Source organism: Diceros bicornis, chromosome 13 (assembly GCF_020826845.1).
Source record: "Diceros bicornis minor isolate mBicDic1 chromosome 13, mDicBic1.mat.cur, whole genome shotgun sequence".
NCBI lineage: Eukaryota > Metazoa > Chordata > Mammalia > Perissodactyla > Rhinocerotidae > Diceros > Diceros bicornis.
This window is the reverse complement of record NC_080752.1, coordinates 8911393-8925211: the sequence shown is the minus strand read 5'-3', so window position 1 is coordinate 8925211 and position 13819 is coordinate 8911393. Positions and strand designations below refer to the sequence as shown.

Genomic DNA, 13819 nt, shown 5'->3' with positions numbered 1-13819 from the left:
CCATTCCTGACTATTAGAAAGCCCAGCTTATTGAGTCTCATCACATCTTTCTGCCTGGAAATAACAGTGTTTCCACATTCTATGCTGGGGGAGGGGACATGGGCTCAATCTTACAGTCTGTCGTCTTGTTGCCCCAGGCCCTTGTCACCCTCCTGCCACAGCACTTTGTTGAGGTTCCTCTGTGTTGGGAACATAACCAACAAACATGTGACAACCTCTGCTTGCACAGGACCTTGCAGTTCTCATCCATGTCTCTCAGGCCCCACCCAGATGTGTACTGAATTACAAATCAGATTGGGTAGGGGACTAATCTGTTGTTCTAAATGACCTTAGTGAGTCCTTCCTCCCCACTACACTTGAGCTACATAGCACCCCCAAGGCCACTGCTAGGAACTACACATGATTTCCCCTAATCCCAGGAGTTGTTCCCACTCTCTGCACAGGAGGCTCAAATTAGTATATCTCCAGCCCAGTCCTCTCTTCTGAACTCCGCCTCCTGGCTGGGTATCTCTACTGGGGCCTTGGGTGTCCTACAGGCACTGCAAACTTTTTGTTTACTTGACTGAGAAAATATATGCTTGGCTATGAATTCCCTTACCTTCCTACCACCAAACCTATAAACCTGTCTATAGCCACATAACTCCTCTCCCTCTCACTTGTTAAATTACAAAAGGTAGCCCTCCTCCAACTAAAAGCCAATCTATCTCTCCACATGTATTTGGGATCCTACTTTCTCCCACCTTCTCAGGAATCTCCCATGATCAGTTATCAATTCTTTCGCTGTTTCAGTTGGCTCATCCATTGACATTTCAACATGGTTGGATGTCTCTTCACTTCCCCAATCCCTACTCAATCCTATATCCCTTTCCTTATCTCTTTTCTCCTCTTCAAAGCTAAACCTTTTGAAAAAACTGTCTAAATTTGTCTTTATTTCCTCACCTCCTAAGCATTTCAGGACAGGTTCCACCACTACCAGAAACTGCTCTCCTTGATGTCTTCAATAACCGTCCTTGTTGAAAACTCTTCATGAAAAACTCTCCCTTTGACTCCACGATGACTGATTCATCTAGTTTTCTTCCTGCATCTCGCTGTTCTTTTTAATTCTCCTGGACTTTAAGTCTCTTGGACTCCTCCTGCTGCCTTCTCACTTAGGCCTTTTTCCCTGGCAGTTTTATCCACATCCATGAATTCACCTACCATCTCCAGGCCAATTACATCCGTCTTTTGTTTCTCCTGCCCAGACCTCTATCGGGAGGTATCTCATATTCAGCATATTGAATGCAAAGTCATCACTGAGCCCTGGTTCTCTTCTATTATTTCATATTTCAGTGAATAGAAATATATAATTCATCTGGTTATGTAAGTCAGATGTAGTCATCATCCTTGCTACCTTGCTTTGCTTCATGTCTATATAAAGCCCACCACCAACCCATATGAATTTTACTTTCTAAATATCAAAGTTGTCACTTCTGTCCAACTTCACTGCTTCACTACTATCTCTAACCTTAATACTGGAAGGCCTCCCTTCTTCCATTCTTGTCCCCCTCAAGTCCATTCTCATTATAGCAACCAGAGTCATCTTTTCAAAATACAAATCTGAACCTGCGTAAAACCATTACATAACTTTCAATTGCTCTTAGGGTAAATTACAAAATTCTTAAAATGGTCTGGCTTCTCCCAAGTTCAGGATCTCATCTTCCACTTCAGTTACTCTTCACTGGCTCCCTCCCCTCAGCTAATCCCAACGTCTTGGGCCTTTTTTCTCTTCCTTCTGCACATGTTCTCTGTACAATCCCCATCTACTCCTGTGGCCTTAATTATCATCTATTTGCTGGTGGCTGCCAAGTCTGTGTGTTTGGCTGCCTACACTTTCCCTCCTACTGGGGAAACCTCCTTACTTCTTATCCTAGTTCAGACTGCCATAATGCGCCACTACATCCTTTTCTCTCTGGTCTGTTTATTCCACTCAAGTCTCTCACTACACTGCAGCCAGTGATCTTCCTAAAACATAAATCTGATGATACCGCTTCCCTGCAGTTACTTTTCAGAAACTCTTCCTCCCCTCAGGCTAATCAGGCAATGTTTCTCAAGGGGAGCACCACTGGCACTTGGGGCACTTGCCCCATGCATTACAGGACGCACAGCAGCTCTATGCCTGCGCCTCCCAACCCCCTATTTTCAACCCCTTAAGGGGGGAGTTCCTCCCTCCCATGAACTGCTGCAAGATGTGCCTGCCCCACCCCCTTCACATGCTTCTAACCAGATCCTAATATACATGGGGGGCTTCCCCAGACAACCAGTTACCTATGTTCTCAGTGTCCAGTACAGGCTGGCCAAGGGTCTGCTGTCAATAAATCACTGAAGGAAGGAGGAAGTGAGTTCAAGAGGGGACTGGAAGGCGCAGGGGCCAGACATCCCACTTGTGGGCTCTGCCACCGTGGGCAGAGTGCGCCCTCTGGCGGCCACAGCCTTCCCCACGCAGGGTGACGAAGAGCTGCAGGGAGCATGAGGCACCCAGCCAGTGGCCCTGAGGCATTTTCCTGTCTCTAGGCCTCTTGACACGTCTCCTTCAGACCTAGGCATTGGATTATGGAACAATTAGTGCAAGACAGCAGTTTTGCATCACCATGGAGGCACCCCAGCCCTACTCCCTGCTCCTGTGATGCCAACTCCTGACTCCTCCAACACAAAGGTCCCTCCGATGTCCTCCCCTTCCCATCTACACTACCCACCACCCACCAAGTGCAATTCTACTCACTGAGGGCTGCCGGTCTCAGCAGTGTCCATCTCTAGGGCTGAGGCCTACCTGACATAGCCCAGGAAGGGCTCACTGGTCTCAGCATTTTACCAAGTAACTTCTCTGTTTTAAAACTCTTTCCTCTCTCAGATTTTATGACTCTCTTCTGGCTGCTTCTAAGTCTTCTTTCTTTGCCTTAAATGCTAGTGCTCCTCACTGTATCACTATTGATACATTGATGGCTCCCAAATTTCTGTCTTCACTCTGCATTTCCCTATTGAGTTTCAGACCCATGCATCCAATTATCTTCTGGATGTCCCACAAGTACTTCAAATTAAATATATCCCAAGTTCAACTCTTCACCCTCCCTCTACCTCTTTTCCTCCTCATTTTCTGGCTAAGAGGCACTCCAAGTTAGGGGATAAATATGGGCTCTGGAGCCAAGAGAGACCTAGGTTCTAATCCTAACTCTGCCCAAGCTATATGGTCTTGGGCATGTTACTATCTGAACATTTGAGTTCCCTTATCTATAAAGCAGGAATATTAGTCACTACGTGGTCTTCTCTGGTTCCGCATCTCCTACAGAAAGTCTTAATTCCTGGGAGACCATTAGATATGGCCCTTGCCTAACTCATTAGACCCATTTCCACTTTTAATTATTTTTGATTCCCTGAATATACCAAGTGTATGGTAAGTGCTGTACTCTTTGCCTGGACATTCTTTTGTACAGTAATTCCCACTCTTCTAAAGCCAGCAATTATTACCTATCACCTGTCCTTCAGGTTTGAGTGCAGAGGTCATAGTGTCTGGGAAGCCAAGCTGGGTTGGGCACCCCTCCCCGACAGTGGAAACTATCTTATTCACCACTATGTTCTCAGCAGCAACAAAAGACCTTGAATTAATCTGTGTTGACTGAAGGAAAGAAGCAAAAGACACAAGGATGGTTTCCAAGAGCATGTATTACACAGGTCTGAGTGCAAGAAATGGCAGACAACTGCTATGTTTGCTTTAAAAGCTCATCAGGTGCCAGCGCCAAGTCCTGATGCTTCTGAGGGCTCCCTGGGTCTGGGGCCCTCCGGAGCAGGCCAGGTCCAGGCTCCTGAATGAAGGGGCAGCTTCTGCATGGAACGTCCTGCTTCCTGTCACCTGAGGCATCAGGTACTTTGGTGATGCCCAGGGCTGTCTCCTCTTTCTCAATTTGTGCACACTCAGGCTCCCATAGCCAGCTTTGGCTAGGAACCTCACGAGGTGGGTGGGCCAGCCCAGGGGCACTGGGTGGCCATGACTTCCCCTCCTGCCTAGGAGACAGGTTCTCAGACTGGGCTGGAGTTGTGGTTTCCAAATCCTGGGAGCTGGCCAGCCCACCTTCCACTGCTGCCTTTCTGCTAGGAGATGCCCTGTCTGGGTCCTCGATAAGGAATTTCCAGGACCATGGGCCTGGCTCTCCAGAAGTGGAGGAGGCAGCACCGGAGCAACTGGTAGGGATCAGTCCTGAAGAGCTGGGACAAAGTGCTGTTAGTGCCTGGGTGTGGAGGTGCTGGGCCTTCCAGCAGCCCTCTGGGGGGGTGGGGTCTGTGGGTCCAGCCCTACCCAGGCTAGGGGCTGGTGACAAAGAGCTGGCCGCCTCCTCAAAGGCTTGCCGTATCCCAAGCCTCCTCTGGGGGCCACTAGGGCCTTCCATTCTGGGAGGCCCCCGTGTGGCCCCTGTCAATAAGCCTAGGACGACTAGGTCCTGACTCCTGGGGTCCCTGGGTAAGAAAGCATCCTCTTCCTCACTCTCTCCTGCTCCTCTGAGGGGTAGATCCTGGCCCACTTCTGGGTTAGGTGCCAAGCTGCGCTCTGGTACACCTTGGCTGTTCTCAGGTCCCTCATCGGTGTCATCCTCTGAGGAGTCAACCTCACGGATGGCTTCCTGCTTCTGCAATGACTCTCGCCGTTCAGCCCGGTCCTGTCGGAGGGTGCCGAGGGCCCGTGAGGGAGCAGGCTGCAGCACTCCCTTCCCTGGCAGCATCCCCTTCCCAGACAGCACACTCCTGGTTCCAACTACCTCCAGAGGGCTGACTTCCCTGGGTGGCAGTTCCTTCTTTAGCTCGGGGTGGGGCAGGTCAAGGCTATGCTTTCGAGAAGTGGCTAGTTTCTTCTCAGAAGCAGCAAGTACAGCCGCCAGTTTCTCAGCTGACTGTACCCTCTTAAGTAGTGGTGAGCGTGGTGGCTCCGCACTCTTGGGCCGTGAGAGTTGCCTACCTAGGGGAGGTGACAAGTGAAGCTTAGTGGGGAAGGCCTGGGCTCCATGGCCAGACAGGGGTGATGGGGAACGCTGAGGTGAAGCTGCTGGTGGTGGGGAAGGGGTGTGGGCCAATGGCGACAGTGGGATGCTGCCTGCTGACTTGCGCCGAGGAGAGCGGTACTGGCGTTGGAGCTTGGGTGCCAGACCGTGCAGGGAGCTGGGCCGTGTGTGCCCAGAGCCGGCTGGAGAACTGGGCACGCTGGAGCTGGGGGAGCTGCTCTGTGACGAATTCCCTCCCACTTTGCACAAACAGACAGACACAAAGACAAAGGCAGAGCAATGTTAGCTGATATAACTGAGAGGCAAGGCTGGGCTTAGCCCTGGAATGTCCCAAGATCATCAAGGTCACCCCACCAGTGAACAAAGGCCAGGCTACAGAAATAAAGTCACCCTCCACCTGTCATCTCCTCCTCAAGACTGCTGGATCTTGCAGGGGGTGGGCTGAATGTGAGTTTCAGAGTGGGCCCAGTGAGAAGCACAGAGGGCCCGGGCACTTTCCTACCTCCCCAGAGGTGTCTCTGATCAGCAGGGAGCCCTTCATACCTGAATGCACAGCCTCAGGGGTCACCCGGTAGCCCTGAGTGGGAGATCGAGGGGAAAGGCTGTGGCTGTGTGTGGGAGAGCCCGGCCCGCTCTCCCCTGATGACAAGGAGCGGTTAAGGGAAGAAAGGCTGCGGCTGGTGTGGAGCAGGGATGCCTGCTTGGTGATCTTCCAGAACAGGGAGCTCTTTTTTCTGCTGCAGAGACAAAGGTCACAGGCTGAGTTGGTGCGCAGGGCACAACATACACTGGGCCTGAGGCGGACCCTCTGGGCTAAGTCTGCCTCACCTTTCCTGTCCATCCTTGCCCCGGCTCCGCTTGCTCCTTCGGGCCATCTTGGCCTTGTAGCTGCCCTTCCGAGCTGGCCCCACTTTAATGGATGTGTTCTCCAGGGGAGTTGTTGAAATAGACACCTTGTTTCCACTCTGGGGAACACAGTGTGAGCCTAGGTCAGGCGGTGGCATATTCCCCCTACCCCTACCCTGGCCATGGCTCTAGCACAGCGCTAGCTTTGCCCCTGCATCAACATGTCTGCACCACAGGCCCGTCTTCCCTCCTTACAGATTAGGAAATGGCTCCAGATGGAGCCCAAGTGGTTTGGGGCTGGGAAGGTAGAGAAGAGGCTCCCCTGTCCTGTTCTCCAGTCCTATCCACAGCTCAGAGGGATCCCTGGGCCTTGGTCAGTGAGGGTGCTGCTTTCCAGCAAAAAACCCATTGCTATGGCCACACCCAAGTTCTGTGTGCACGGGCATCTGTCCTCAGTGCAACCCTCCTACTCCCCTATGGCCACTCACAGCCTCACAGGCTGGGCTCATGCAGGAACTGCAGCAGGCAGCATCCCCAGCACTAACCTTCAGGATCAGCTCCACCACATCCGTGTGCACCAGCCCATGCACAGGCTCCCCATTGACGTGAGTGATGAGGTCACCTTGACGAAGCCCCGCCTCACTGGCCGGACCTCCGTCCTCCACGTGCTGCCCCAGGGAGATAACAGTCTTCAGTCTGGAGCCTGAGCATTAAGTGTGGGGTCTAGTTCTGCTCCTCAGGCCGTGACTCCCCCGACTTTGACCCCTGAGGGTAGTGTGGGCAGGGACAGAAAGCCCCTAGTAAGGGGAAGGCAGAGGAGTGATGAAGCTCGGAGACAACAGATCTGGATGGCCAGACATACCCACACCATGTGGTGCACAGTGTAGACGTCCGAGTCACCCATGTAGACACGGATGGCCCGCAGGGTGAAGCCATACTTCTTGCCAGCTCGATGGATGACGATGGGGGACCTCGAGCTACCGAGGGCTGGCAAGAAGTCCCTGCTTGGAGACGAGTCCCTGGATGACGGGTTGGATGACTGGGAATGTGGGGACATGGGGCTGGCCAGTGGAGAGCAGGTGTGGTGTTCTGGAGATGGAGAAGCCAGAACTTAGTGGGTCAGAGGACCCCGGCCTACCCATGCTCCCAGCCTGGCCCCCTGTCTAGGCTGTTGATCCCACACAGCTCCAGTAACAGACAGAACCTGAGCCCGGGTACATCTTCCCCACAGCCTCTGAGCACAAAGCCCCCTCATGTGCCTAGACCCTCGCAGACACCCAGGAGGTGATGGAGAATGGCAGCTAGCAGTTACTGAGTGCTTACCCATATGTATCAGGGACCATGTAAGCTCTTCATACATATTTAAACATCACAGTTATCTTATGAGCTACCACTATTAATATCCACATTTTTTGATGAGACACTTGAGGCTCAGAGGGGTTAAGCAACTTCCTCAAGGTCAAGAGCCACTGACTGACGGAGCCAGGATTTGAATATAAGCTCGCTGCCTCAGAGCCTGCACTGGTTACACGGCGCTGTCCTGCCTTCTGGCACATGCACACACAACCTCAGACACCAGTGCAAATCTCAGAGACCTCTAGTCTTAAAGGGGCAGCAGTGACACAGTCTCTCAGATACCTGCTTTTCAATACACAAGGCACAGACACACCTGCCACATGCAGACCCCTGCCTCAGGCCCACAGAGATTCCTAGGCCCTTCCTGTGAGTTTTATCCTAGTTCCCTGGGAGCCTCACCCGCAGGAATGAGGAGGGACAGGGCTGTGGCTGAGGCGGACTTGATCACTTTGTTGATGGGCCGAGTGGTGTGCTTTTCTATAGAGTCCCCAGAGAGCAGCCGGTGGCGGGCCCTGCGCGCCGCCAGGTCACTGATGGCCTTGGCTGTGGCTCCCTCAGCCAGCTGTGGGGTCCCATGGCCTCCTCGAGTCTCCATGGCTGTGGGCCCAAGTGAGCAATGAGATCTGCAATGCAGCAGAGCCTCCCCTCCCTGCCTCTCTGCAGTATTCTCCAGCCTAGGCCCTTCGGCCACGCGCTGGGCCACACCTGGACTGGAACCACCGCTCCAGCCAACAGCCTCCTCGCCCAGCTTCAGCTGCCGCTCCACTGGCCGTTCACGGACAGGCCCAGATACACCTTCTCCAGATGGGGTACCCTCCTGCTGCTGCCTCCGGGGGCTGCTGCTAGCCTCCTCAGGGCCCTCAGGGAAGTGAGGCACATCCAGGAGGCCTGAGCAGCGGCGCCGCACCGTCAGTGGAGGGCTAGAGTCGCTCTCTGTGTGGGATGACTCAGACACCGACAGCCGCTTGCGCAGTCTGTGAGACACAGACCTAGGGTGAGACAGCCCAGGCGGTCTCCCTCCTCCAGCCCAGGCTCCCTTAGGGGCTCCCAAGGGTTATAAGTCATAGAACTTTTCTCCTCAGACATCCCTCCAGGAGCTGTCCCTGTGAATGCCCCCTCACTGCCACCAGCACTCCTTCCCAGCATCTGAATCTTGCCCGTGATCTGTGACAAGGAGGGTGGTTGTGCCGCCCCCCTGGGTGAGCTCTGGGTGCTCACATCTCAGGGGAGCCAATCACCCAGCCCCGGTCTCGGCCCTTAAGCCCTGCCAGGCCGTCTGAGCGGTCCTCCTTCTCCTCACTCAGACTGCGCTTGGTGGGGGGTGGTGTCCGGCGCTCCTCGAGCAGCGAGAGCCGCTCCATGCTGCTGTATACCTGTGGGCACAGAAGACGTGCTGGGGAGGGGCTCCAACAGCCACACCTCCCAAGAAACGAAAAGTACCCTTGGCACCTGAAACCCAGGAATTTGAATCAGTTCTTCCCTTCCCTCTCCCATACATACCAGCTGGATATTCGAGGAAGCAGCTATTCTCCACTGGTTTGACCCGGCCTCACCCCTGGCATATCCTGTCAGGGCTTGGAGTGGTTCTAGAAGTATCTGTCATATGGCAGGCCTAGCCCTTTCCTCCTCTTTTTCTAGAGGTAGTCTCATCACCCCCTCTCCCAGCTTGCCCCAGGCATGTCCCTTGACAGGCCCTGTCTCAATCCTCCAGCCTGTTCAGCCTGGGCCTGCCTCAGTCGCACCTTGCTGAACCTTGGAGAGCAGGAAGAGAACTGGCGGATCTCAAGGCAGCCATCCTCACTCACTTCCTCCTCGTCCTCTGAGTCCATGTGGTGGTATCGCTCTGAGCGGGCTGGGTCAGACACACAGGACAGTCTCCTTCAGAGACCCCTGGTGATAGACTCCTTTTGACCCTATCAGACCTCAGGAGGGCCTGGAGAAGTTTATCCCGATGCCAATTTCAGGGTGCACAAGTGTTTCTGGGCAAACAGCTAGGATGCCCGCTCCTCCCCGTCCCACCGGTGGCCTTACTGTCAAAGTAGCTAGTATCATCCTCTGACTCCAGTTGAGGAATAAATTCAGCCTTCTGGCGAAGAAGTCCTGTCCAGTCCAGACTGGTAAAGAATGGGTGCTGCTTCACCTCATAGGCACTGCCTGTGGACAGGGAGGGTGTGGGTAAGGGGGCAGGAGGAGCTGCGTGGAGTCCAGGTCAGCAAGTCCAGCGAGGATCTGGACCTCGGGAGGCCAGGCCTAGAGGCTGCAGCTCCAGCACCTCTCCTCTTCTGCCCACGGGGAGCAGGGCACTTTCACGATTCACAGGCTCCACCCACACCTGAAGCCTGAATCTCCCAGCTGCATGGACTCAGCCTCCCTCCTCCCTCTTCCCAAGTGGTGAGAAAAGTTAGTGGGGCCTGTCCTACCTGTACCCAGTCTCTCCAGAGGGTTCTGGTGGAGCAGTTTGGAGGTGAGGTTCTGGGCGTCTGGCGGCAGGGCATCATCCCCCTCAGGCCACACAATCTCATCTAAAGAGTCAGGGGGGCGAGAGGGAAAGGAGTGGGTTAGAGAAGGCTCTCAGAAGTTGTGGGCGGAGTGGGCAGATGGAGAAGAGGGTCCTAGGATAGGATAAGGGTAGGGAAGCATAAAGGGCCCACCCCAGAGCCCCTGAAAGCCTTGCCTGGGACCCCAATTCCTTAAGTTCTATAGGTTCTTGTCCTCCCAGGGGAGTCACACCCTCAACCACGGCTTCTTCTTTAATCCAGGGGGCATGCAAAGCAGTGACTCCCTGCCCGAAGCTCTAGCTCACCCTGCTTGTAGTCCAGACACACACATACACACACACAAACACAGAACTCACATTTGCAGGATATGCACACACACAACACTGGTACACCATGCACATATGGGAGATACATGAACACAAACAGAACAAGCCCTGGGCAACACCTAGAGCGCACATGAGCACACACACATCTGAGAGGCAAGCGTACCAAACACACACACGTGAATTCAGAACAAGAACTCAAGCCTCACAGGCTCATGCATAAATCACATTTGTGGATCCAGACTCTGTCTCCCCAGTGGCCAGGGTGACGGTACGTACCACTGATCACTTGCCCAAAGAGCTCCTCCGGAGTGTCTCCAAAGAAAGGGACGCAACCCACCAGGAACTCATACAGGATTATGCCCATGGCCCACCAGTCCACTGGCTTCCCATAGCCCTGACGCAGGATCACCTCGGGTGCAATGTACTCTGGGGTCCCGCATACCTGGGCACAGAGAAGCCAGAATGGCTCAGCATTGAAGCAGCTCAGTGGCATGATGGCTGGAGGGGTAGGGATGTTCCCACCTCTGGAGCAGAAAAATCTCTGAATGAAGATTCAGCTCACTTTGGTTAATAAGCAAGATCAATAGGAGCCCCAGGGTACCAGAGTTGGAACTGTTGGTGGGGTGAGGTTATTTCCTAATTAACCCAAACATCTTATTCTAGCCTGGAACCACCACTCCCTGAGCCCTCAACACCTCCTTCTGGCAACTGGTCTCCACAGTTGGCCTCTGTACTCCAGCCTCCCAAAGAACAGACCCTACAGTCACATGACTACCACAGGGACTTGTGAACTGTCATAACCTGAAACATCAAATCAGGGACTGTCCACAGGCTACTCTCAGGAAGCTGAGCCACAGCCCAGTGGAAATTTGAAGCTGTGTTCCAGAACAACAGGCCAAGGAGAGCTTTGCCCTTGACTGAGGCTAGGAGGTTCATGACTGATCTCACACCAGCTCATAGTTCTAGGACCTATTTCTCCAAAGCCTGAGGAGGAAGATAATTTGGATTTTACAGCCATATGATTCTCATGATCTGTGATTATATTTTCCAAATGTGCTACCTATCTCAATGCCTCCCTGGAACCAAAGGTGGAAAAAACAGGAGCTCCCAGTCTTAACATCTAGCTACAGGTTAAGCGTGTGGCCCCCAGTCCTTATTCTGAGGCCTGGAATTCAACCCCCCAGGTCTCAACCATCCTTCCCTACCTGCTTGTCCAGGAACTCCCGGGCGTCTTTCTCAATGTGGCCCTCGTACAAGTTTGTCGTCAGACTCATGAGGCCAATCTTAGAAAGGCCGAAGTCTGTGAGCTTAATGTGCCCCATGGATGTGATCAGGAGGCTAGGAAACCAGAGGAACAAAAGCATAGATTTATTTCCTGGTTTTCCAAGAGTGCTGATTTTAGTATACGCCAAATTTTCCTACTCAGCCTTCTATGGGGTTACTGTGGGACATGAGCAGGGCAGCTTCAGATGGAGACAGGCAACTGTGAAAGAATAAATATCTCTGGCTTTGTGAGCATTGCATTCTGCACAAGCAACTAACCTGCATTTTGCCCATTCCCCCAATTCATCTCTGTTTAGTGCCCTCAACTGTGTGCTCTACAGGGGCAGGGATCAGTTGGCTGAGTAACAGACTTTCTTCTGCAGAGCAATCATCGCCATCCTAAAGCCCCAGCCATCCTCAGTCCCTCTCCTCACCTGGGCTGGGTGGCTAAAAATACCCCTGGCTCAGGGAGAGGGACGGGCCCCACAACCTTGTTCCCTGTCCACAGCTGGTCTTAGAAGGAGAGTTGGTTGGGAGAAGCTAGAAATGAGATTTCACAGAGAATTGTCTCTTCTCTCTCCCTTCACACACTCTGCCTGAGCCATTTCATTTTGTGCCAAAGGCTTCACTCTGCCACCACTTTATCCTATGATTCCCACATCAGAGTCTCTGGCCCTGACTTCTTTTTTTTTTTTTTAAACTTCAGTGAGTTGCCTCCCCTTTTCACTTTATTTATTTATTTATTTATTTATTTATTTATTTCCCCCAAAGCCCCAGTTTATGTATGTATGTATGTATAACATACAACATACGTTATAGCTGCACATCCTTCTAGTTGCTGTATGTGGGATGCGGCCTCAGCATGGCCGGAGAAGCGGTGCGTCGGTGTGCGCCCGGGATCCGAACCCGGGCCTCCAGTAGCAGAGGGCGCGCATCTAACCACTAAGCCACGGGGCCGGCCCTGGCCCTGACTTCTTTTATGAGCTCCATGCCTACTAACTGACTGAATGTCACAGGCACCACAAGCTCAACCTGTCGAAACATAGTCACGCATCCTGACTGGTCCTCTTCTCAGTGAAAAGCAGTAATTTCTGTTACCTACTGAGCTCTGTGATAAGTGCTTTATTGATTATTTATAAAAATATGCTGGCTCCTGAAAGGTTATATAGAGTAACTCACAAAGGTAGGCATTATAATCCGCATTTCAAAGAGTAGGAGTATGAGGCTCAGAGAGGTTTAACTAACAGACTTGAGCCCACAGAGTTAACAAGTGGTCACTTGAACTCAGGTCCATCTACCAGATGGACTTAGTAGATATATACAGAACATTCCACCCAAAAACTGCACAATACATTCTTTTTGAATGGACATGGAACATTCTCCAGGAGAGATCACATATTAGGTCACAAAAAAAGTCTCAATAAATTTAAAAAGACTGAAATAATACCAAGCATTTTTTATGACCACAATGGTATGAAACCAGAAATCAACTACAGGAAGAAAATTGGAAAAGCCACAAATATGTGGAGATTAAACAAAACACTACTGAACAACGATTGGGTCAATGAAGAAATCAAAGGAGAAATCAAAAAATACCTGGAGACAAATGAAAATGAAAATACGATATGCCAAAATTTATGGGATACAGCAAAAGCAGTTCTAAGAGGGAAGTTTATAGCAATACAGGCCTACCTCAACAAATAAGAAAAATAGCAAATAATCTAACAGTGCACCTAAAGGAACTGGAAAAAGAAGAACAAAGCCCAAAATCAGTAGAAGGAAGGAAATAATAAAAATCAGAGCAGAAATAAATGAAATAGAGACTAAAAAAACAATAGAAAGGATCAACAAAGCTAAGAGCTGGTTCTTTAAGAAAATAAACAAAATTGACAAACCTTTAGCTAGGCTCACCAAGAAAAAAAGAGAGAAGGCTCAAATAAACAAAATCAGAAATAAAAGAGGAGAAATTACCACGGACACCTCAGAAATACAAAAGGTTATAAGAGAATACTACGAAAAGCTATACGCCAACAAATTGGATAATCTAGAAGAAATGGATAAATTCTTAGAATCATATAGCATTCTAAAACTAAATCAAGAAGAAATAGAGAATCTGAATGGACCAATCACCAGTAGGGAGATCAAAACAGTAATCAAAAACCTCCCAAAAAATAAACGTCCAGGACCAGGCGGCTTCCCTGGTGAATTCTACCAAACATTCAAAGACTTAATACCTATCCTTCTCAAACTCTTCCAAAAAACTGAAGAGGAGGGGAAGCTTCCTAACTCATTCTGTGAGGCCAACACTACCCTGATACCAAAACCAGACAAGGACAAGACATAAAAAGAAAATTACAAGCCAATATCACTGAGGAACATCGATGTAAAAATCCTCAACAAAATACTAGCAAATCGAATATAACAAATACATTAAAAGATCACACACCATGATCAACTGGGATTTATTCCAGGGATACAGGGATGGTTCAACATCCACAAATCAATC

General features: G+C 51.2%; 1 protein-coding gene across 5 annotated transcripts in view; it reads right to left on the bottom strand.

Annotated features, from left to right (window-relative positions):
* Positions 1-3678: 3678 nt before the first annotated feature.
* Positions 3679-13819, bottom strand: part of MAST2 (microtubule associated serine/threonine kinase 2) — a 229384-nt gene continuing 219243 nt past the window's right edge. For 3 of the 5 annotated variants that reach the window (XM_058552290.1, XM_058552291.1, XM_058552293.1), the window contains 13 exons: positions 11256-11388; positions 10327-10492; positions 9647-9748; positions 9258-9380; positions 8969-9078; positions 8445-8599; positions 7932-8200; positions 7626-7823; positions 6733-6959; positions 6416-6538; positions 5853-5989; positions 5568-5761; positions 3679-5263 (listed from right to left, as the gene is read on the bottom strand). In XM_058552290.1, coding sequence (XP_058408273.1) covers positions 3735-5263; positions 5568-5761; positions 5853-5989; positions 6416-6538; positions 6733-6959; positions 7626-7823; positions 7932-8200; positions 8445-8599; positions 8969-9078; positions 9258-9380; positions 9647-9748; positions 10327-10492; positions 11256-11388 — 3466 coding nt within the window. In that variant the 3' untranslated portion in view covers positions 3679-3734. The remainder of the gene's footprint in view (positions 5264-5567; positions 5762-5852; positions 5990-6415; positions 6539-6732; positions 6960-7625; positions 7824-7931; positions 8201-8444; positions 8600-8968; positions 9079-9257; positions 9381-9646; positions 9749-10326; positions 10493-11255; positions 11389-13819) is intronic. The other 2 variants (XM_058552292.1, XM_058552294.1) reach the window with 2 other exon arrangements.